The sequence below is a fragment of the Seriola aureovittata genome, chromosome 2 (genome assembly GCF_021018895.1).
Source record: "Seriola aureovittata isolate HTS-2021-v1 ecotype China chromosome 2, ASM2101889v1, whole genome shotgun sequence".
Lineage (NCBI taxonomy): Eukaryota > Metazoa > Chordata > Actinopteri > Carangiformes > Carangidae > Seriola > Seriola aureovittata.
In genome coordinates, this window is record NC_079365.1 from 19086963 (window position 1) to 19113071 (window position 26109).

Consider the following 26109-nt stretch of genomic DNA (forward strand, 5'->3'; position numbering starts at 1 on the left):
ACATTAACATCCCGCAGCAGATGTCTTTCATTGAAAAAAAATATTGCACATTGCCAAGGACAGGAATACCCCAAAGTATTAATGTGGTTGTTTGCGGTCCAACTCCCCTGAATCATTTATTCGTAACAGCTAACTGAATAGATGTTGCCTCTCATCCAGACTAATATGGGCTTTGAGCTGGGGCTCTCCCAGCTTCAGGCCGTCATGAAGAAGGAGAGCTGATCATTCTCTACAGACGCTGTGCACCCAGCTTCTTTTACCTCCGTTAATAATCCTGCCATTTACAGATAATTAGGACACTAATGCTACGGGTTGCTGTTTGGCGGTGGCGGAGGGCAGTTAGCTATGAAAGCCAGCTGTGACAACGTTCCCATCGACTCTCCTAATAACCGTGACCTGGATCGGATCTCTCACTGGTTCCTCCAGCAGACAGCCATGCTGCTGCAGAGCAGTCCAGCATCTCTCCTCTAGGCTTGGCTGCTGCACAGAGGAATCATTACTGTGATTAAACCAACCACTCGCAAATATTCCCTAATCAGAAACATCATACTATGATGGAGCAAAAAGAAAGCTCATGGGAAAATGTTGGGAAGAAGCTCTGTTTGGTTTTGCTGTGGTTAAAAGGATGATGGGCTTCTTGATAGACTGGTAGCTACACTTTCTTCCACAGATAGTCTGAGTTATGAAAACAGCAGAAGCCAAGATGATTTGATCATCTTCAGTGTACAAGTTAAAAAGTCATGGTACTGTGGTTCATTTGAGTTTAAATGATCTGGTTCTGATGTTCACAGAGTGCAGGATCAACATTCACTGAGTCATAAATAAAAATGAACACAAACCTCGATTAATGCCAACATAAATATGAACAAATAAATACAGAATAAAATTGTGTCAGTCTTGTGAATGTTAAGGATGTAAAGGACACAAACTTTGATCAGAGTGACGTGAAACTTGGAAGTAAAATGAAATTTTATCAATTTAGTTCGTGCAAAACTGACATAATAAAGTATCACACTGGCGGTTTTCAAAAGTGCAAGAATAATAATAGGAATCTTGGAGCTGACAATTAGTTTTTTTATAAGATAATTAAAACTTAACATTTACACTTGTTAACTGAACAACTTAACATTAGCAATGATGTGGATTTAATGGAAAAACAGAAAAGAGAAAAAATACTCAGCTAGAAAAGCAAAGTAACACCAGAAAAGCTGCAGAGACAGCTTGACAAAATTAAAAGTGTACAGTACAGTGAGCAGAACCCTTATATATCTCCTGCCATATATAGTATCATATTATAATATCTTCCATTGATTAAGTGTAGCATTTCAATAAAGCTGGGGGACTCACAAGAGGTCTTTCATTTCAAATCAGCTCATTAAAATTTAAAAATATAGCTGCAGTGCAGGCACTCCTCTGTCTGAGCGACACAGAGACTAATTCTCCAAAGCTTTTATATCCAGCAGGCTAGACTTTTGTAATTCTCTCAAATCTGGTCTACCCAAAAAAGTTATGCCAGTTACAACTGATTCAGATCTCCCAGTGCTGACTACAAGCAGAGGGAGAGAACACATTACACCTTTTAAAAAGTCCTCACACTGGCTGCCTGTCTATTTCCGACTTTAAAAATTCTTCAACTTATCTATAAAGCACTATGCTTCTAATCTATGAATCAGGTCCTCTGGCGCGAGTCTTTTGTTCCAAAGTGCAGGACTTTCAGTTTTTATGCTCCGAGCCGCTGTAACAGTCTGAGGATCTGGTAACAGCTGAAAGTGCTGATACCTTTAAATGCAAACTTAAAACCTAGGCTTTTAATTAGAATATTTATGACTATTTATGATTATTTATTTCATTTAATCACTTATTTTACTGTATTAATTTATTAAAATGCTCTATTCATTATCATTACTTATTCACTTCATTTTATTCTTTTTATTCTAGTATTATTTTTTAAATCTTTTAATAGGTTTTATTATCATTTCTTCATCCTTTTTTATCTTTTGCATGCATTGGTCGTATTGTGTTACTGTTGACATTTGAATTGTCAATCATCTGTGAAGCACTTTGAATGAAACTAAAGGTGTTATATATAAAAATAAAGTTTAAATGTATGTCTTAAAAACCCCAGTTTGTAACACACATAGATAACTAATATATATAGCACTGACTTTAAAAAGCTCCTCTGGAACCACACACGACGTGACACAACTGTTTGAATCTTTTACCCATGACAGGCAAAGTGATCTTTGTGTGTAAAATTCATGAAGTGTGCCTTTAAATTTATAAACAGCTCTACAACCAAACAACAGAGTACTCACCTTGACATGTTTTGCCATCTTCATTCAGTTTCAGTCCAGGAGGACACCTGCAGTAGAAGCTTCCGATGGTGTTACAACACAAAGCCTCACAGCCTCCATTGGTCTCCTCACACTCATTCACATCTGGACGGGGAGAGACAAGGACAAAGTTCATCATGCTGCCGTTCAAACCACAGACAAAAACAGAGATTAGGAAGAACAGTCAAACATGTTTAAAATGCTCAGTGTTTCGGTGAAAAACAGCCGTTGGCTTTGTTTCGGAGCAGCAAGGATGAAGAAAGAATGTATCTTCCTTTTCATGACAGTCTAAGTTTTAAATGTCCTCCATGGATAAATTTGTATCCAACTTTTGAAATTGTGGAAAATGATCAAGTGCCTGGAAATTCATGAGAATTACTGTGGGAAGCTGTGTGTGTGCTGTTTCCATCCTTAAACCCGTCTCCTCGGTACCAACTTCAAGGAAAATACACAACACATCCAAAACAGAATAAAAATATATCAAGTGATAAATTGAGTGGGACAAAAGCAAATATGCAGCAGTAACATGTTGTCCTCATTGCCTCTGACTTGTAAATTTACTCCAACATTAACCGGGACTAGCATTCTTCAGCAGGATCTCCAAAACACTTCCACAAGAAGTCACAGTTTTTCCATTTCATTTCCATCAGCTACATATTCTGCCAAATCTGTCATCAGCTGAACCAGATAAAATCGTTCCCTTCAGTTCCCCTAACTACGCATAATGACTCGGGTCAGATACAGGTGCTGACAGTTCAGCGTATACCATAATTTGAGCTGAACAGATTCTGCGTAATGAGGAGATATTCAAATTGTGAATGAAAGGAGTAATGTGTTGTTCAGTCTCTACGCCGCAGTTTCAGGACACAGATACACATTGCCTGCGTTAACGCTGAATTTCGTTCATGTGGGAGTTTGTCAGGAGAGATTAAGCTCACGGTGCGGTTCGAAACTTGATGACACTGGGCTGTTGCATTTGCCATGCCAGTAGAAGGAAGCTTGGAGTGAAAACTGAAAGCCATGGAGAAAATTAGGAAGGGAGCATTCACTTGGCACTAATCAGCTTGTAAACTTTCTCCATGTCCATAAAAGAAGAGAGTTACTGTACAGAGGGAAGAGTACGGACGCAAAGAAAATTGCTTTTATAGAACATTTTCCCCCTCCTAGCAAATTTTGGTACATTGCGATGCCAGCGTTTAACCAGCCAATTAAACGATTTCCCTCTCAGTTTACAACATCTGGAAATGTTCACACCAAAAACACTGCACTCCTTCTATTGCCAAGTGTTAAAAACTGTCGTAAATCCTAAGCTGCATACAACATGTAATGAAATGTTACTTTAAACATCAACAATACATTTTATTATACTATGAAACATCATTCCGATCAATTTATTACACCATTCCTTCTAAGCAGGACTAGATAAACTGCAGCTAAAAATCCAATTTGGGATGCTCACTGATTTTTATTTGGGCACTGCGTCACAAGAGCTTAATTTAATGCGTCTGGGTCCTGGGGTGAGACAGAGTGCCTGCCTGTTAGTTCACTTCATTTCTTTTGCAAAAGAAGCAGCGGAACAAGAGCAGATTGTAAAGGAAATTACACAGAAACATCCAGACTGAAGAAGATAAGTGATGGTCACTGAGCAGGGTGTGACCTGAAGTCAAGGGCAGGATTAAAGTACCCTGAGGGATCCTGCAGTGAAAGGTGTGTGTGTGTGTGTGTGTGTGTGTGTGTGTGTGTGTGTGTGTGTGTGTGTGGACGTCTACCCCCCCCCCACCCCTCAAGGCCAGACACCTGTGTGGCAACTTGAGGAGGGGTCTGCCCGGGGTCAGTGTCACGCTCATCACTCTCCAAGTCTTTCTGCCCAATAAGCACTCAGGAATGTTGACCTGGTACGGGTCAGGAGGAGAATATGAAATGCAGAAGTGGAAACTGACTGTCTAAATTGGATAGATAAAGTTGCTTTTTTTATTTTTTTATTGATGGATTTGAAATTGTGGAATTTCTCTTTATTTGCCCATCAGGAATTCAGTTGAGTGAATCGAAAATCATGTTTAGAGGGCAGCAGAAACTTATTTGTAGAAAACCACGCAAAGAAAGACACTTTAAGGATATTTGTATTGTATTAGTCTGACAGTGCATTGTCTGATTTTTTTTCTTTTCTTTTCTTTTCTTCTTACAATGAAGACCACATTGGAAATCAATAAATAGTTCCAAAACTCTGCAAAACAAGAGATATATCTGATTACAGAGAATATGTGGCTGAACTTTATTCTAATCACTATATCTCTATGCTACATGACTGTTTATACTAATGTAATCTTTTTTCATAACAGAAACATTCCCTGCCATAAAACTCATTTTTCCTCAATGTTAAACTCAATGACCTCTGGAGACATGAGTGAGTCAGGGGGTTGGAGCAGAGTCTACACCCTCACCTGACTGCAGGGGGCAACGGTGAGATTAATTTACCATACGTCATCCTCACAGGTCCAGAGATCCATCACCAGACTTAGCCTCCAGCAGAGTGATCAGACACATTTACGGGCGAGAAACAAGAGCTGTAGCCTCCTTGAAACAAGGTGTGTTTTAAGATCGGCTCCTTCCCGTGAACATCAAATCACTAAGGTTTCTTCTCCCTGACCTCTGGGTGGGGTGGGGCACGTTTTGTAAAAAAGACATCAGATGCCTGAAACAAAGTAGTGTCTGCAGCCCAATTTATGCCCTAGGTCAGTGTCAAAGGCCAAGGCTCAGGGTTGAACTCATGCAGGGAGAATAGCACGGGACCGTTTCGCCATATGGTGGATGTTCAGATATATATCTGCCACAAGAATCCTCGTCAAGTGGTAAACAAACCGTAGGTCCCTACCAGCCCTGAAGAATTCACACTGCAGAAACCAGAGGATTCCTTTATGAAATGATATCAACGAAACATTACACACTGAGTGAAAACTTCATTACCAACAATCCTACAGTTGCCAACACAATAGTTCTGCATCCTATCCAAATTCTGTTTTGGTGAAATGTATGGCGCTTCAATTAAACAGTCCAGCAGCAGAAGATAATCCATTTATAATAATGTAAAACTGATGAACACATCACATTCTGACTTTTGGGAGAATTATTGTCATTCATTGAAAAATTAACTCAAACAACCACTTGTTTTTAATTTAAATCATCACAGATTAACTTTCTGTCTATCAATTAATTGTTGACTATCAGAGAAGAGCTGATTCATCTTTATACCATTTTGGAGGCTGCAGTTAGTGGTTTTGTATTTTATTGCAGTATATTCAGGGTTTCATGCAGTGTTTTATAGCAGCACGCTGCCTGAAGCCAAGACCACCTCTGCTTAAAAAAATATGTATTTTCATGAGACGAAACCATAACCTTGAGGGGAAGAGAGCAGATGCCTTATCCCGCACAACAAATGCCATATACAGTAATTATTGTGAATGCTGTTTAGGCCGTCACGCACTGACTAAGTTTCTCATGAAACATCAGGATTGTTGGGATCTGAGCTCACGACATCAGCGGAACTATTTTTTTGGGTGGAAATGCTGGGAATGTTTCTGATAAATTTGTCTCCCTCCTGTAGTCTATGTATGAAGGTGGAGTTTCTGTGCATTGTTCTAAGAAGACAACAAGATCTAGGCTACATTGTTATGAGTGAGAGCCAGATTGCTCAGCGCTGTTATGTCTCCTCGTAAGCTGATTTATAAAACAAAAACATCTGTAAAATGGGTAAAAATTTGTATTTCCCCGTAGTGGACACTATGTTCCAAAGCAATCAGGTGAAGAATGAAAAATAGGAAAAAAAAAAAAAAAAGCTTCACTAAAACCTTTGTGTTTCTTCAAGTTCAGCTGCAGCAAAGCTCGGGGTTTACATTCCTCTGCCGTATTGTGTGACTTCCTGTGATAAGGACGACCGCCACTGCTCCCAGGAGGATGAGGCTAATGTCTCGGCAGACTGCGAAGGGCTAAAACTGGGCCAACGAAAACCACCAGACCTCTGATATTATCTCAGGGGGGTCATGGGCCGGAAAATTGCAGCATTCATCGAGGATCGGGTGGGGGGGCTGAGGATAACACTAACCTGTTTCCTCTTAGTGCCCTGATCTAAAAGCCTCCTGGTGTAATAATGTGCTTTGGTAGTGTTCATTCCTAGTTGCATTCCCTGCAGTCCTCACAGCTGCTTTCATTTACCAGGTGCTATAAAGATGGGGATTGGTTTGAGGCGCCACGAGACATGTTTGAGTCAGAGGTTTCATTCAGACGATGACTTAGGAGAGGATTTCTCTGACTTGTCTTGCACATGTGGGGGCTGGTGAAACAGAGTCAACCACATCTCGTCTGACTAACAAACCAAGCATCTATGAACTGGATCAGACAGTCGGAACTTCACGCTCTCACACAGGAAACTCATCCTCACTTCTAACCTCCAGTATACCCCTACCCTTAAAATGTTTATTGTAGAGGACACGTTTCCTTTATCTGTCTGACAGAAAGCGCCACAAGGCTTTCTGCCAGAAGCTCAAGTGAAACAGATAAAGTGGTGAAATATGTTCACCCAAGCCCACAAACGTTATTATAAAAAAGTTATTTTATAGACTCCATAACTCCTTGTGGATTTCACATGGATATTCAGCTCCTGGAGTCAGATACCATGTGAATCCCAAGGACAGATTCAAAATGTTTTAATCCGAGCATTACCTCTGCAGTTTGGGTCATTGTGTCCACATGGCGTAAGTAATTTAGCTATCAAGGTTCCTTGTAATACTTTTTTTTTCTGTGCTATGTAACATTTACAGGTAATCTGCAGGCAAACAGAGACGTCTGCACACTTTCATGCCAGGTGAAATCACTAGGTATACAATGACATTTTCATGATTAGTCAACGTCAATAAATAAAATAAAGAAGGCACTTTCTCTTTTTGCAGTAGTGTACACTTTTTTTTCCTGAGGGTAAATATTTTATTTTATTTGTGATTCAGACTGACAGCACTGATTGTTCAGATTTTCAGATGTGGCTGACTGAGATGATACGCAAGAGATTCAGACAATAAATATATTTAAAACTGCTGGAGAAAACTATTTGATAGGTCATATAACACAAAGCTGAACACCTCATGAATGATATTCATTTCTCTCATTCTCCTCTGTAAGGCATCAGCTCAAGTTCAACATTGCCCCCTGCTGTTTATCTTCTGCTACATCAATAATAGCCCAAATGTGCAGCTGGATGTTTAATAAGTTGACACTGTTTGATTCAGCTCTGCTCTCGTTCATCATGTAACTAAAACACAGCTGCCACAATATCACAATTCAAAGGCAAAGAACACCACACTTCACTTGTCAAAGTGCCCTCTCTTGTAAAACATGTTTCAATCTGGTTCACCGCACTGACTTACACTAGAAAACTATGCATGCTGTATTGAGCATCCAATATTTTCCCTCCACTAGTCCGATTTGATGCCTTCATGGTGCCAGCTTTGGGTACGGGTTTCTTTCTGAAGCCCTGTAATTGTGGCCAGTGTGGCAGCTGAGTTGTTGTTAAGTGGCACTGTCGTTGGGACGTGGTGTGGCTTTCCTGGAACCAGAGAAGTTAAAAAATGCCCCCTTTAATGACAAAGGAGTAACCACACACAGACGCCTATGATGTGCATCCACTGACGTTTAAGATGTCCGCACCTCAATTCACAAACCTCTAATGTTTCCATGAAATCATTAACAATCTGTCTCAAGTTTGGAGTAAAAAGTGGAGTGGAGTAAAGGGTATTACAGACTCCATCTCCAGTTTCTAAAAAGACACTTACAATTAGGTAGCAACTACACATCTCAGTGGTGAAGCTGAAGCAGCAATGCCTGACATGCTGTTTACTCTAATCACTCCAAATAAACTCCAACTGTGCTAAAGTCAACAAAGAAACACTCCCTGAAGTATAAAGTTCTCGATGAATAAATGATTAGCTGAAGAAAAAATTCATCGCCAACTATTTCGTTTGTCATTTTTTAAGCAATGCAATTCATTTGATGGTTCCATGTGTTCCAAATGTGATGACGTTTTTGGGGATTTTTTCCTGATGTTTTACAGATCAAGCAATTAATCAAAAATGAAAATAACTACTAGTTCCAGCCCTCGTCTTATACAGATCTTGGTAAAATTCAGGAAATCATTGCTACAGGTCTGATTGCATGAATACGTCTTGAGGTGAGTGTCAGCCCGTTAAACTACTTTTCTTCTATTATATATTTCTCCTGCGAAAAGTCTAAGTTCTCTGCTTATCTGCCTTTTTTAAAAAAGTTGTATTTTGTTGTTATTCAACACTTCTTCCCAAGGCAAGTGTTGACAAGAAACCACAGACAAGCTGCAGACTGCTGTGCTGAGAGAAAAACACTCAGAGGCCGTCTGACTCCTGGGTAAAAATATCAATCAGGCAACTTGGTACAGCTTATTACTCTGACCAGTGAGCCTTAAGTTTTATTATTTGTGCATGTTTGACCACAAGGGAATTAAATGCGACATCAAAGACACTAAAAGTCCATCGTTTGAGTTTGTTTAGTGAACATTCTGCTCTACTGAGTCCTAAACGCCTATAATCCCTGTTTTGATGATCCATTTCACTGCACTGCGAGGTAAGCTTCTAAGTGTGTGTGCATACGTGTTCAGAGGGAGTGTGCTTTAGCGCTGCGCAGGTAGTCATGTATGTTTATATGTTGTGGCATATCCCATTCTTAAGAGCCAGCTGCCTCTCTTTCCTGTAAGTTTCAATTATTTTCTTTCTTCTTCTCTTCAGCTGACTGCAACTACCATAACTCCTTCATTCCCAGACACAGCCAGCTCGAATCACGTCAGTAACAGTCACACGGCGGTGCCAGCAATCACGGACCCCAGACTGGAAATCTGAGCGTTGTATGCTGGGTAAAGAAAATCCCAAAGTTCTTTCACAGCACTGGTTTGACTGTTTTGCCATATGATCATACAATAGAAGGGGTCTGTCAGATCCGTAAGTCTTGTCTCTTCAGAGGCTTGTGGATAGCCAAAGGTTTCTGACTTCTGTCACTCGTTTTGACTGTCAGTAAAAGTTACAGGCTGCAACCCAGAGAAAAGTAGGCCAACAGCATGAACCTATGCATGTATCCAAAATAACATTTTATGATCTACACGGACGAACAGGAGGAACAAATGCCTCGAGGACCTCAGGGGGCTGCCTTCTGACCCTTTGCGTGTGCTCTATCTATGCTCTACCTGTTAGGACCTGTCTTTTCCAACTTTGACCCGGCAGTTTTGACTGCCTGGGACAACACATGGAGGCCAGCAGGAATCCAAAAATGACTTGTTGTGGTTTCCAGCCTGTCTCCCTCACGGTCACATGTGTGAGATATGCTGCAGTGGTATGTGCAGGGCCTTAGCTGACGGAAAGTTGCCCAGAGCCGTTTGCCTAAGGGGCAAAAGGTGGCAGATACATGACAGACTGTCATGCTGGAGGTGTACAGGGGGAATAAACACTGTGCCTCTGATTATTGCTGTATGCTCAAATGTGACACTACATGGTTTCACAGCTGTTCAAACTTGAAAGGAACAGCAGTCTAATACATAACCCCCAGGTATGTGTGGTTCTGGGGCAATGGGCTCTATTTTCATCTTATACACTCACCCAAGCCGCACCACACCCGGGGGATATTTTAATATGGTGCAGCAGTGCACCTTTTAATCACACTGCAACAAAATAATGTTGAATAGTGCAGATGAAAAGTTCTCGGCGCTCTCCAAACAGAAGTGGCATTAATATCATTGGTTCCTAACCTTTAAGTCAACTGACAGTCTGTCATCAACGGTTACTTATTTCTACAACCTGCAAGCCTTTCAAGCAAGGTGGGATTTTTACCTTATCAGACTGTTTCATTGGAATATCTTAAAAGGCTTCAAGAAGTCAAATGATTCAGTATTTTACAAGAAAAAAAACAATCCCACAAATACTAAACAAATTTATGTATCAAATGTTTATATATATATATTATTATTATCATTTTTTTTTCCTAGCTTGTTGATCATTTTACAGCCCTTCAGATTCATCTTCTGACCCTGCTCGGGAGTCCCATTTCCAGACTGGAGACAACAGATTTAAATTAACTGAAGTCACACATATGCTAACTGACTGGCATGGTTCATTTATGCATGTGAACAGTGTGTCTATTATAACCTGACACTTAACGCAATTACTTTGCCGACACTCACGCCAGTGCTGGTAGCTGGACCTTCCTCCACCCTCCCTACCGCCTCCTTTCTCTGCTATACTTTTTGTTATTGTTGGTTTAACTAAGATTTAATATTCATATATTTTATGTTAATATTGGGTTGGGGTTAAGTTTTAAGATTTTCCATGCAGCATCCTTGCTGCTGCCCGGATTCTTTGAGCGCTCCCTAAAAACAGCTGAGCTGTTTCTACCCATGAAGTTTAATTTGACTACAGGAGGAAAGCCATGTATGGAGATGAGGACAGGATAAAACACAGAAATAAGAATCAATCTACAATCTGGTTTAAAAAAAAAAAAACAACAACCTTGACACGTGAAAGTCGGCTGAACCTGTCTCATTACATTTTGTTTCGATTAGCATCTCCTTTTCACACCTCACGAGACATCAGTAAGACACTGGCTGTGCGCTGAAAAACAGCACTCTCTGCTGAACTTTCCCCAAGGCTAAGTGTCTTCCATATGGAGATAATACACAACAGAGTAGATAGAGGGAAAACAGATTAGAAGTGAAGTGTTTGGCTCAGTGGAATACACAAGGAGCTGATAAGGAGGAACAAAGGCAGACGAGGCAGATTTAGTAAAATAAGGAGAAGATATGGAAGGTTCAGTGAACTAACAGGTAGCAAAGATAAGGAGAATCAGGGTACCACTGGTAGATCAAGGGATCAGTCCACGCTGATTATTCCTCTAATTGTATTTTGCAAACTCTTGTCACTGGCAATTTGCACAAACCCCTAGCGTGACCAAAAGCGACCTTTCATCAGGAATGCTGTAAAGAGCCTAATGAGACAGGGTGGGAGCCCAGACTCGGCACAATTACGGGAGATTAGGGTGCTGCGCAGGATGCAGTGGCAGGTAGGTAAGCAAGGATGTACCCCACCCTCTGACTGCAACGCACTCCCTCTCATTAGAGATGCCTTTGCTGACTTCACAGACACAGGGCTACTCTCTCTCCCTTGTGGTGAAGCCTAAAGAGGTCATAATATTTCAGGATGGGACAGCTGAAACAGGAGGAGGAAAGGGTGACTGACTTTTAGGATCCACGCTATAGGTTACCAAACAATTGCTGCAACACAGAGAAAAAAAAAAACAATGTCATTGCTTGTTTTTTTGGTTTTCCATAAGTTCAGATTCTTCTTCATCCTAAGTGTGTTTTCGACAACAGTAGTGCTTAAATGCTTAGCAAATTAATTAATTAGCCGACCAACAGATAATTAATAGAGAAAAATTTCGTTGACCTTTTAAAAAGTTGGGTTTTCATGTAAACAAAGTTATTTATTGCATTATAAAGCATTATGGGTATATCCTTGAAGCTGACAAACATGTTGAATGCATTTCCTTCATTTTTTGATTACGCAATACATGTCTGTTGTTTATGTCTGTGTTTTACTAGCTTGTAGTTGTCCTCTTCTTCCCTGCCTTAGCTTACATATTACTTTGTTTCTTTAGGCGTTACCTCTGCCAATTGTCGATCAGTAGACTGGTGTGAAACTGGTGGCAGGACTGTGTCACATGAGCATCAAACACAACAAAACTGGGGCCAAGCTGTAGAAAAATAGCTCCAAAACTCCACATGGTGCCTTTGAATTAAAAATCTCAAACACTTGCTGTGAGGATTTGAGACTCTTCTCCATCATCATTTTAACATCATTTAACCTCGGGACCAAAGATCTTTGGGTTTGTGACTGTTGGCCAGACACAAAAATCTGGTTTTAGAGTGACGGGCTTTTACCACTACTCTCTGATATCTTATATGCCAAATGATTAATCCATTATTCTAAAAAAAAAAAAAAACAATCAACGCATTAATCAATGTGGAAAATAACATAGACAGATCCTTACTGTTTAGTTTTAAAGGGGAAAGTATGGGGTAAGAAGGGGGAAGTGAGAGAAACACAGAAATGGAGAAAGTATTGGAACAAAGAATCAAAAGGAGTTCAAGGACAAAACCTCTGAGTATGTTTGAGAAAATATTTGCTGGGAGCTTCTAGTTTTCCCAGCAGTGCCTACATCTCCATGGCTTCCTTCATTTCAGCTGCTCTGGAAGTCACGCTATGCTGGCTGCTAACAATACTCAAAGCACGGGATTAAACCTTCAAATGGCAAGAAACAGAAAACATGTCAGTGACTCTGTGAATGGTCCATTTAAACTCCAATTTATGGTTAATGGGATAAATTTTGTTGTAACAAAAAAAAAAAAAAGGAGGGGGGTTAAAAAACATCAAAAGTTATGAATAGCAAGATTATGTCACCACCTGACCTTGTTCGCTGCTCCTAAAAGAGCTCTCATTACAAATATTTCACTCTCTGTTTGTGTTTTTAAGGTTAGAACCTAAGACGTCGTAATTCTCTCCGAGGAAAAGTAAAAAAGCAGACGTCAACCTGTTCACAGCAATTTTAACTGTAGCCTGTTAAACCCATCAGAGAGGCAAAGGGAATTCTTGAGGATGGTTTAGACAGTTTGTGATCCTTCTAGACATTTACTATCCCATTATCAGACATTTGACTTTTACAACTTTTTCTCTACTGCTCTAATAGCCAGATTTTGAGAAGATAAAGCAAATGTGGTAATCATTATACAAGGCTTATATAACCTAATGCCCTGATGCCAAACACATTTTGACCTCTCTCGGTGAAGGATGGACATACCGATCATGAGTGACAAACTGCTGCAGCTGGCCATCTCACAGTTTTTACAATCTCATGGCTTTACAGTCGTTCATGCTCACATTTAGCTCTGAGTAGCTGACCACAATGAAAGGTTATCGGGTGAAATATGGGCGAATGCTCGAGTCTTTCAACCTAGCGAACACTTCCCGGTCGTTAATGTACAACGGGAAAAAATGTAAGGTGTGATATTCCTGGAATCCTTTCTATGATGAAGCTGCCAAAGGTGAAAGTAGACTTGCACTGGTCACAGCTACTTTAATAAAAGAATTTGATTTACAAAGTGTATCAAATGGTCAAAACCATATAACTATACGTGTCAATCTGTAGCACACTGATGTACATCTCACATTCTCCTTGTGCATGTTTGGATCTATTCCACCTCCTTGTCTCCATTTGCTTTGTCACACCAAAAACTATGCTTTCTTTCACTGATCCTTATTCAAAGAAGGCACAATAAACTTATCAGCCACGCTGGCTAATCATCACAATGGGATCGTGTATTACATTAATGCTGAAGCAAAGAAGCTGCATGCATGTGTCTTTCATTTTGGGGCACTTCTTCACTTAAGTGCTCAGCAAGCTCAGCATGGAGGTTTCTCAAATGTTTTTCTTGATCCCAAGTAAAAACCATTCAATGGGACTCAGAGTTCAGGGATTTATTTTTACAATGGGGAGAGTCCCGCGGCCCGGCACACTGAAAGCACCTCTCTCATAACATTCCTCAGACACGAAGAGAGCAGATACACCACAAATTTAGCCAAAGAAAAAAAAAAAAAAAAAAAAAAAAAGTGTTTCCTCACTGATAAACTGTCAGTCAAACTTGTACCCTTGCCAGGGTGAGCAGCATGTGTGAAATGGGTTCACCATACGGTAAGGGGATGTTCTCTTTTACAACATGACCCCATGTGGACCTGCATCCCTTAAACATGACAGATACCATCTGCGTCGCTGCTGCTCCCTCCTGTCACTGTCAGTCACTGAATGACTTGATGAGCAACAGTGATGTCATGTCGCATCCCTGCTGCTCATAACCAGTGAGTCCAGCTCTGGATGTTCCAGCCCACACACTGGGTCCACATGCTGGCTTCACCTTTAACCTTTCTTCTCCTCCGCAATGTGCAGCGCATAAGGAGACGTCAGAAGTCACCGCTGTCACATAAATCAGGTTAATTAAGCACACAGCTACACTAATGATACTATAACTACTGGTGATTTTCCGCTTTGACAGGCTAAAAAGATGAGCTAACGACACATCATTTGCTTTGTTGCATCCAAAAAACGACATGTATAAACTTCTGCCCAACATGCAACTAATATGTTAACTGGGAGTTGACATGTGGGAGGCAAGAACCGCCCACATTTTTGGTCACATTTGGCCTTAATGTGCCACAGTGGTTACCATGACTAATCAGGAGTAAACCATGCATGCAAGACAAACAAAAAAACATGTTTGCAAGCAGGAAAGAGATGCACATTCATCAAACTCACCCCACCTCCTCTCCAATGACCTGCTTTAAGACAATTTACTATGTCTACATGTGAGTGAGGTGAGAGGAGAGGTGACAAAAAGGCAGGTTACAACAGGCCGCTGGACTGAGGAAAGACCACTGTTGAACTTTAAGAAATTGCAGAGTAGGGCAGCTATTAGAGGAGGAACACAAGTACTGCAAAGAGCAACATCTGAAATCATCCTCAATGACTACAACTATTCAGGCAAACTCATCACTGTCTTAAAATAAATTGAAGCACATAGTTTCCAGACACATGAAACTTTCAGGAAAGCTGTTCTACATGATGAAGACAGACAGTGGGAGAAGGACAGAGGCAACCACAAAAAAGATGTGATTAAGTGCCTAAGTGTCCTATATGATGACTAGATAATCTGCTAAATTAAAAAAAGAAAAAGGAAGGAAAGGAAACTAGGTGAAGGAATCCATAAGCTTGTGTCAATTCCACTGCTCTACCCACATTCTTTTGAAATGCAAAACAAGGATCTGTAAGAGTTTTAATCTACATGTCTTCCTACAGGAAGTTACTTGAGAAATTTGTTACATTTAGTCCCTCAACCAAACAAACCATGAGTCAAGTCTGTGTACATCAAAGGTTGGGTACGAGTCAACAAGTGCCCTTTAACAAGACAATGAATTCCCACAATAGCTCCAGGGTTGCTGTCCTGACCTTGCAACCACGCTAACAAGCATCCATCTTCACAATTCAGCCCAAAGGCAGAACTAGAATAGACAGTAGAGCAATACTGAGAAACCTCTATACAGATCCAGATCATCCGTTTGCTCTCTCTACCTTTATTAAAACTTCAGGTAACGAATTATGTAGATCCTTTACTTATGTAAAACTGGAAGTACCACAGTATAAAAATACATTTAAATGAAAGTACAGAAGTATTATCAGTAAAATGCACTTTGAAGTATCAAAAGTAAAATTACTCATTATAAACATAATTATACTGTTGTAAGCTGGCCAAGGTGTAGACAATCATAACCTCTTTGTGTATTGTTGGGTCGTTCATTTTCAATAATGCAATGCTTATTGTATAAGCTGATTGTACTTTTCACTGTAGTTGTCAGGATAGAAATAATAAGTTGCATAAACGGGTCATTCTGAAAGTATAAGTATCTCAAAAGTGTACTTAGGTACAATACTTCAATGAATATACCGATTTATTTTCTACTTATTTCCTGTGAAAATTTTGGGTTCCCACTGTGTCTTTTCTCAGCACCTTGGCCACTAGACTGTGGAGGATTGGCGTCATGCTCCGACAGGCTCCATAGACATAACTGACCTCATTATTTAGAGCTTCAGTCAACTGTTTATAAGTCCAACTAAAACTCAGAAGACATCATACTAAAAATGTAGCTATTGTTTATCTTTATTGGAAAAAGGCTTCAATCTCCATCTCTGCCCTTGACTATGGTGAGGTCAGGTCTTTAAGAAAAAACGCATTAATGTGAAAATGTGCCACTGATGTCACTAACGATATAGTTTCACATGAAAAAGATTTTCTTGAGAGTGTTACTGTTCCTTCGCTGTGATCTGCTGGTTTTAAAAGGAAAAATAAAAAGATATAGAACTGAAAATGTATATTTCTAATGAGCAAAAAGATGTTAGTTTTTTCCCCATTTCCAGTAAAATATATGAAGAGCACTTATTTTACTAGATTTTAGCTGTATAAAATGATAGTATAAATCAGACTAAGAAATTTAATTTGACTCAGACATAACCTTGAATGCAGCGATGAATGCAAGTAACTTTTCAGATGGTGTGACATAGTAAAATTTGCACTGACTTCAGCTTCAAAGTTCAACATGGCTGTGGCTGAGAAAGCAAGGCTGGGACTCTGCTTTGAAGCAAACATTACAAAATAATGATAATGATGATAGTCATCAGTACAGGGTCTGTATTGAGTGATGCCTAGAACCAATTGGCCGTCCTGGCATTGCAGTGACCCTGAACCCAGCCAAGATATGAGCTTATGGTTCAGAATTAAAAAAAAAAAAAAAAAAACGAAACAAGCGAAAGAGCTCATTCAGTAAAACATTTCACTGTTTGGTATCCTGACATTATCAGCAATGAAAAAGCCTTTTAAACATGTTAACCTGTAGGAAAGGAATATTCAGTATTTTGCCTTTTTGGGTCTATTTGGGTCCATCTTTCCCTCTGCTATCAAGGATATAATTTCGGTATTACTGACTCCTCATATTTGGGACACATGACACATCAGCTTAATGTTTTTCAGATAACATTTTTACCTTTCACCACAGATGAGGATACATGAGGCAGCATTAGGATATTTCAGGATTCTTGAACTAAGGCGGTAAAGTTTCATGTTACAAATGAGCATCTGGCTGCCTTTCTGTTCGTCTGTCTGTCTGTCTGTTTGTCTGTGGCTGAGCCCAGATGTCAGCTGGTATGAAGACATCTGCCCTGCCAGAGGTCTAAAAGCCTTGTGAGCTGTTGATCTCAGAGGATACCACTTGTCTGCTGATGACAGGCTGGATACCGAGTACATCAGGCACCAAGTGACTAAATCCCACTGGATATAGACAAGATGGAGTGCTTTAAAAATGTCTTCAGAGACTTCAGAGGAAAAACAGAGACAAAAAGTTGCCTGTGGCTTCAGAAAAGGGTTGTTAGTTCTGTAATAAGTTCAATATCAGATTTAAAGCTAAAAATGACATAACCTTAAACCCTGAAAACTTGATTTCTAATCTTAAACATTTCTCTGCAACATTACATATTTGAAACTAAACGAGTTTAACACTGAACTAGAATTGCCGCCTCACAGTCGCATGCCTCCAACAACCAGTCAAGGCCAGAGTAACCTTTGACCTTTGACCACCAAATTCTAAATCAGTTCATCCTCGAGTACACATGTTCAATTGTGCCAGATGCAATGAAATTCCCTCCAGGCATTCCTGATATATTGCATGCACAAAAATGGGACGGACATGAGGTTACAATGACCTTGACCTTTGACCACCAAAATCAGTTCATCTTTCAGTTTGTGCCAAAATTTGAAGAAATTCCCTGAGTTCCTGAGATGTCACATTCATGAGAAGAGGACAGAGACAGATGGACAACAACCTGTCATCAAGTTTTGATTCAAATGTTGATACATGACATCACCTTTTTACAACTAAGCCCAACACACTTCAAACTCAACATAAAATAAACCAACATTTGCTTCAAAGACAAAGATGACTGAGAAAATTGTTTTCCAGGATGTTAAAATTGTTTTATAATTAATGCCATCAAATATTACAACATGTGCCCCATCTGTGTTAAAAGTGCTGCCTTCCAGACAGTAGTACAAGGATTTATCCTCACAAGTCTCAGTCATGTCAAATTATACAACCTTTAAATGAGCTACTCTGTAATATTGTATGATAGTATCATGACTTGTGAAGTTCAGAAAAATGGGATTTATTGTCTTTGAGAGGATCAGAGGAGCCTCCAGGCACCAGCCATTAATGCTTTACCACAGAGTTAAGGCACAGAAAATTTAATTATTGTCTTATACATCACTGAGACATGATGGTACTAAAAAGAAAGAACACAGATGACAGCCTCATACGACTATTGTGAGCAGGGCACTTATTGGCCACTTTGAACAACATAAACACACCAATTGCTGTACACAAACATGGAGGAACCACATCAAAAGCGCTTCAAGGGGATGTCACCACATGCGATCGCAGAGGAATGCTGCTGAGAACTGTCTAAAGTGATTAAAATGATGAGTGAATCTTTGAGTGGAGTACGGCTACACGCAATCGTCCTCAGCCACATCCTCTGCTGTGGCTTCGGCTTTTGCGTAAACATGACGATAGAACAAGCGGTGACTGACAGCTGTATGAAGCGCGTGGACCACAGCTGTAACTGAATTATAACAGTAGCTTGTGTGAGCGACGTGCTCTCATCTACAAAACCACTAAAGTTATTTATCCAGCGCTCTACAACGTGACAGCGTTACAACGAAATGGTATGTGCCTGACCACCGTGGAGTGCTCTTCATAACGCCCCAGCTATATATCAGAGCTGTCACTCAGTGAACAGTCATTCATTGGAGGTGATGTTATTGCTCTTTCGCCGTTGAGCCACTTTGTACTGAGCCTTCAGCTATTCCCTTTGCCCTCAGGACTCTTGACTCTGGCGTGACCTGTATTTTGCACATGCAGGACCTCAAAAGAAGGGACAGATGCGATAGTATTCCTGCCTGTGTCTGTCTCCTATCATCCCAAGGGTTGCCCCTGGTCAGGCGGAGTCACTCGCAACCCCACACCCTTCGTCAGGCAGCCCATTCAGTGCCAATCACGGGGTAATATAACTGCCAGACTGTTTACGGACTGATAGCCTCCAATAGAGGGAGGATCAGGGTGTGGGGGTCTGATGCATAGCCCTCCATCAGCAAGGGCCCCTAGGTGCCCATTGATGACAGCTATCATTCACAGTGCAGAACAATGCTGGCAGATCTCAATGAAAGGGAATTGGGGGGGGGGGGGGGGGGGGGGGGGGGGGGCAGCTGATGTCTGTGCTGATATCAGACAGTGTGGCTCAGAGGCTGCCTGCTGGCAAAACTGAGAGGGGATGGTGACTTATTGTGATGGGATACATATATAGATGAGTGACTATCAAAAACAAAAGAAAGAAAAAAGATCCTCAAGATGTCCAGTGTGTACATTAGAGTATACGGCACTGCGGTGACAATCTAACAGTGGGTGTATTTAGGAGACATTTTTTGGAAAAACATGATCTAGATGAAGGAGACAGGCCAACAAGGTTTCTACAAGTGTTGTTGATCTTTCGACACAGCTTCCCCTCTTCATGCACTTTGCAAGAAGGTGGAGTTGTGCCAGAGCCCCTACTGCAACTCCTCGCACTGGAAATGTAGCAGGTGTCGGACGACGTTTTTATGTCCATTATTTATGTTCTGCTTGATATTTCAAAATGAGACCATAAATACAAGTATTAAAATATGGCAACAGGATGAGCAAAGACAGTTTGAGTTTCAGCAGAATTATATATTTTCTAAAGCCAAAACTGCAGGGAAGAGACATGTTTTCATTTGATATGATTTAATTATTTATTTTGGAAATGATAAAAAAAAAAATTTTTTCCCAATAAATGTGTTTGACATGTTAATTTTCTTGTATCTTAGTGGTGGTTTTGAGATCAGAAACAGAAATCCTCTTCAGAAACTAGACAAATAAATAAAATGCTACAGCTGCACAGATATTTTTTTCTTTCCTCCTCTTTTGCTTTTCTCTTATTTTCACTCATTACCCATGCCAACCACTCAGTCACATGCTGGCACACAAAATTATAGCTTTCATTTCTTACAAATATACATCTCACATCTACTACAGATGGAGAAGGAAGCTTTGATTAAACCAAATTCAAGGGGAGCTCTAAATAATGGCACAAATGTATTCTTACTTTAAGAGGTTACGGTTTGCTGAACATGTCAGTGTTGAACATTCAGTTATGATTTAGGTCTGGCAGAGTCTAGCAGAGGTCAGGATCTCAACGTTGTGTCTCATGGTCAGGAGTGAAGGATGAGGGGCATCGTCTCCCAGTGTGGACTGGCCCTCACTTCACCACTCCATACAATGATGCATCATTATGTGTCAAGGAAATATGCAGCGCTGCTCTGATCGCAGTGACTGATGAGCTGCTACTGTGGAGATCATGGAGTGCAGGTATCCGATCATACACAGCACACATATAGGACATGGAAGCACTCACGCAATTTCATCCACTGAGAACACAGAGGATTAAAACCCAATCACCTGGTTCCTCAGTGTGGATACAGAGTCTGCTACTTTTAACTGTGTCTATATGCTTAAACTTAAGTAAACCTGTACTGTCTTTTTTTTTTTTTTCTTTGCAACACCGATCAGCAAACATGTTACACAGATGGTTTCACTCTTCTAAAAGACCTCCATTAGGCCCATCAGGTCCTGCTTGTGTAGGCACCCAGTGGCCTTAAGCTGTGCTCGGCAGCACCTCATTTAGCATGTGTGTTCATGGATCCTCCATCCTTATGATTAAGTCTTTCATTCAAGCGTGAAGTAATCAGAAGTAAGCCAGGTCAGCTTAGCTGCCACAGAGAGCTGTGATCATATAGGGCGCCGTCAGTGCTGGATTTCCCAAGGCTTGATCATGAGTCCTGTAATAGCCAAGCAGGGAGTGAATGTATTGCATGCTAAGAGGTGTCATGGCGCTACATCTGTGGTACCAGGCATCTCCTGAGAAACCTGTGCACTGATGGAGATGTTGGTAAGAGATGAACTGCGATATTGGCCAGAGAGCATAAAGTCAGAAAATGAGAACAGCGTTTTCAGTTGTCCCCGCAGTGTGAACTTGACTCATGCAGCAAAAGTCTGTGTCGTCTGGGAGGGTCTAGCTCGAGGGAGAGATGGATCATTCTGGTAGAAAAGTTGACACATAGAGGAATTTCCTGTCGTGTGGTGTTATCAGAAAAACAACAGCATCCTCCACTGTTTTACTTCAACCGCTCAAATTCAACAATGGAGTTGCTGATTAAATACTTGGGCTGCTGGCACAGAAGCCAACTGCTGATGTGAGGAGATTCCCATTCACTCAAAGAGAAAGGAGATCACTCAAACACAGTTCAGCGGGGAAGCTTGGAGAGCTGACTGTAATGGATCAGTAATGTAATGTCAATCAGTCTGTGAAGAGTTTTCACGATTCCTACTTTTACTGCGGGCTATTTTTCAAACTTCATACTGCATCCTCTGACAGTAATGGAAAATGAACATGGGCGAAATGCTGAGGGGGTGTTTCAAAGAAAAGACTGTGAGACAGTGTAGGAGGATGTTGCTACTCACCATACTGGCAGCTGGGTCCGTTGAACCCTGCAGGGCAGTCGCAAAGCTGGGTGGATCCCTCCCGACACTGGCCGCCATTGAAGCACACGCCGTAGCTACACACAGCTGCACGAATCCATGTGGGCAGACGGGGCGGTAAGAGAAAAGAGACAGAAAGAAAAAAAAAAATAGGTGAGCGAAGCAGAGACACCTGGCTGTTGCCATGAAATGTCAACATCTGCAGTTTCAAACACTGACCTCTTTCTATCAAAGCCTTATCATCACCCTGTTAACTCCTGACTAAAGGAAGGAACATTGAGTCTCCTTCATTCACACTAACCAATGTAAGAGGAATCTGCCGCTTGGCTCTTTTTTAGAAGAGAGACAGGTTTTTGGCCAAGTGGAAGAAACTTTGCTCTCATAGAACCGGAGTGTTTAACATGACTGGCAGCAACAGCCTGGATGACTTTTAAGGAAAAGTGGCCTCTTTCCCGCACAGTTTGAAAAATGTTACCTGAGAATGACCCGGACTGATTAGGTGAACTTTTGATCATTGTCACAAGCAGTGATCATACAGATGTGCTTGTAGGCCTGAGAGCCACAGGGTGAGCGTGGCTCATCCATCTTTTGGAGCCAGTGGCCCTGCATCCATAAATCCCCGCAAGTCAAACTGCTCTCACTCATTAAGAGGTGAAATTCAAAGAATCCAGGACCTATAAACAGTGAGAGCCACTAGGTAGCTCCGAACACGTGAATCCACCACAGAAGTGTACCATCGCATTCCATACACTCACATTAATCATGACAGTCCTTCACCTACAACTGTGTGTGTGTGTGTGTGTGTGTGTGTGTGTGTGTGTGTGTGTGTGTGTGTGTGTGTGTGTGTGTGTGTGTGGACGTACTGTACATGTGTGCTGTAGTCCGCCTGCCTGTAGGCTTATCTGATGTGTTTTGAGGCTAACATCCCTGTGAAGTAAGACAGCTGTTTAAGCCAGGCCTGTTGTTTGCGCTCTCTTGAGCAGAGTACAGTGCTTAGTGATGACAGCTCCAGAGGACTGATGTCTATCATTGCTTCTCCTGACTGGCAACATGTGGACACCGGGAGTGAAAAAGCCCGGTCCAGCTAATCACAAGAGGAATTTAAATGCCAGTCCTTTCCTTGTATGATTGAAGAGACATCCTCTGAAAGCCAGACATGCATTTTTCAACCCATCTAATCCAACCAGAGGCGGCATAACCAATCCTTACACCAGGTGCTGCCAGTTCTGATGCCATTTATTGGCCATATATGGTCATAGTGATGGTATCAGTGTGTCCAAGGCAGCTCAACAATGTAATTTCAGCGTGTGTCCATCTCCATCTCTTATCTTTGTTCTTAATGTTGCCATTTTTCTTGCTTTTATCATATGAACATTTTATTGTTTTCTATTCAGTAGAGTGTTCAGTAGAAGCACACCCTCAACTGTCTTATTGTGCTTTCATTTTCAGTTCATATTTTCTGTTTTTATGCTGCCTTGCTGCAAAAATAATTTCCAAAAGAATATTACAGCTAGGGCTGAAACAATTAGTTCATTAATCATTCAAGCAACAAAAAAATGTGAAGAGTAATCATTTTGATAATTGAGTTGATAAAAATAAATTCCCATACATTTTCTGGTTGTCACTTCTCACAGAGAGAGAGATTTGCTGCTTTTCTCTGTTTCATGGTGATTGTAGATTGAAGATGTTTGGGTTTTAGATAGTTGGTCAGATGAAAAAAGAAAAGGTTTTTTTTTTTTTTTAGATAGATATTTTAGAAAAAAATAAATAGATTGATTTCATGAACAGAAGTGTTACTTTTTAGTTCTAATCAGATCTAAATATCTACTTCAAATACTTTTAAACAGAGGCAAAGGTACAACGCTCTGTTGAGGAAATGAGAAAGTGCTTCGGGGTGTGAAAACATAAGCTGTCTCAAGTGCACGTACAGTCTGGCTTCAACTGTATCATGTCAGCCACAGGGAATAACATAACATTTCCAAGCAAAGGAGGAGGACTTTAACAAGTGATCTCTAATAATCACAGATGAGCCCAAGTAATTTCATCCATGTCTCTTAGCAGATTTACAGGACTCCTCGGAGACCAGCGCTCAGCCTAAACATCCGCCTGTCATCTGGCCCCATCCTCCGACACCTGCTCAACAGTTGGTCTATCAAGGGAGTCTACAACAAATGGCCCACACATACAGTACCAGTCGAAAGTTTGGACGCACTTTGAATGGGAAAGCATGTCCAAACATTGACTGGTGCTGTATACACGCACACACACACTGCACTCTACAAAACACACAAATATGTCTCTCTTGCTGTCTCCCACACAGAAACCAGAACACCACAGCAAACATCATACATCCATGTTGTGCTCAATAACTAATAATCCAACATTTTGCCCAATTTATGAATCCACTGAAATCCTACTCCGACAGGAAGACCATCTCACCACTGCTAATCTGCACATGATGACTTCCAGTTCCTCAAGACTGTGTGGCTACAACAGGTATGATACAGTGTAGTGCTTCAGCATTCAGTAACATAACTAACATAACCACCTCTGTCATTATCTAATGTGAGGGAATTTTGATGTGGTGAAAGCAACAGATGACAGAAGAGCAGGGAAAAGAAAAGCATTTCTGAGTGGTCAGGTTTAATTGCACAGTTTCAACTAGATCCAAGTTCCTCAGGATAATGATATTACCACCGGCTGCGAGAGATCAAATTAATGAGACATTCCAAAATTGTGGTGAAAAAGCTTTAAATGAACTAAATCACAAGCAACAAAGTAAAAGGTCAGACGTCTCTCAGAGTCACTTCAGGGTAGCATGGCTAAGAGACAACAAGGGAATGTACATTCCCCCTTCTGAGATGTGAGACACACAGGATTGTTGGCAGCTAACCAGGGCATTTTTGGGCCGCCCCCATCCTGAGCCCCTGCTTAATCTTCCCTGAAATAATTCCTTAATGTGGCATGCAGTGTGGCATAAAACTCACTCTCATCTGTCGCTGTGAATGCCTCAACTCTATTACAAAGACACCTTCTCTGAGAGGATTAGCAGCTTCCACAAAAAGAAGAGACAGACAGAGCAGGGGTCAGCGACTCGTGCCGAGAAACTGAAAACCAATAAGCAGGTGTCACCCTTACAGCTTCTGAAGGGGATGACCACATCAACACAGAGGCAGCCCTGTGTTTGTTTAGGCTCCGTCGATCTGTTTAACCCCCAGAGTGCGACCCAGAGGGAGACCACATTTAGGGCAATTCACAGACACAAAGGCCTGCGCTCAGGGCTCCGTTTGGTGCCATAATTGGTACGCGTCGAGCCAAGCACTGTATTTTAAGGCAACAAATCATGTTTTGCTTTGCAGAGGAATGTGTCATTTCAAAGAGTGCCTGTGAAAACCAGAGCCAGCTATGTCAGATGATCTCTGACAGGTTTCTTTGAAAAGATTTAAATACCATTTGAGCTAGACACTAGGTCAGGAGGAACAGTAATGCTTAGCAAAAATGTCTTAGTGTGCTAGACCCTGCAATTAGAATATCTGGGCTTTTCCCGCATCCAGCATAATATTGTATCCTATATATCTCTATCACACTCCCCTTACATCCAAGTAACGGGATGAAATATTGATATGATACATTTCCTCACTTTCCCTCTCCAATGTGCCAGGGATGTGAACAGTACATGAGTACATGCATAACACTCAGACTAAACAGGAAACATTTTTTATGTGCAAAAATATACGAAAAATTGAACAGCAACTTATACATACATACAACATATCATGAGTTTTCTGCAGCCTCATTTATTCCACTTCCTACTCCATTGCATCTAAATGAAAAACAGTGTCTTGGCACTAAATGCACTTTCACTAGCTGTACATACTGTATAACCTTTATACCTAAAAACGTAACCATCCCAGTTAATGTGACCAGTATAAAAGTCTGGTTTGTCTGTCCTAAAACAATTTCCCTTCTTGATGCCTGCAGCTTGTTAATATTGCCTCTATCTGGCATGGACGCCATTAAAGGAAGCAGAATTTGCGCCTAGAATAGTATTCGACAGCAGTTCAAGGGGATTTAAGAGCACTAATTTGAAAAACAAGCATCACTTTGTAGCTTACCATCCCAACTCATTTCCACAAAGCCTCGTTCAGCGTTTTTGCAAGACGTCCAAATTTGCGACTGTCCAGCAATGTTATGCGATGTCTTTGGGTCGGTGTCTACTTCTTGTCTGAGGACTATGAGAGTCATGTTTGCTCGGCAGACTCATACTAGATAAAATGTAATTCTACAATCTGTTCCCATTACAAGTTCTTCCAGTTAGCATGACCGGCATCAAACAGACCCAAAGTTGTTTAGTGAACTACTATTTGCTCACAGCCTGATATGTGACAGCTATTCCACAAACTTTGACAAATGCGGTAGCTTAGTTTTGAAGACTCTGCTGACCTTACTTCCTCGCT

The 26109-nt window shown here is 41.0% G+C and overlaps 1 protein-coding gene across 1 annotated transcript in view; it reads right to left on the minus strand.

Moving 5' to 3' along the window:
• megf6b (multiple EGF-like-domains 6b) overlaps positions 1–26109 on the minus strand; it is an 81621-nt gene that overhangs the window by 48761 nt on the left and 6751 nt on the right. Inside the window, exons 4-5 of the mRNA XM_056363693.1 lie at positions 21635–21739; positions 2316–2438 (exon numbers count right to left, since the gene is read on the minus strand). Coding sequence (XP_056219668.1) covers positions 2316–2438; positions 21635–21739 — 228 coding nt within the window. The remainder of the gene's footprint in view (positions 1–2315; positions 2439–21634; positions 21740–26109) is intronic.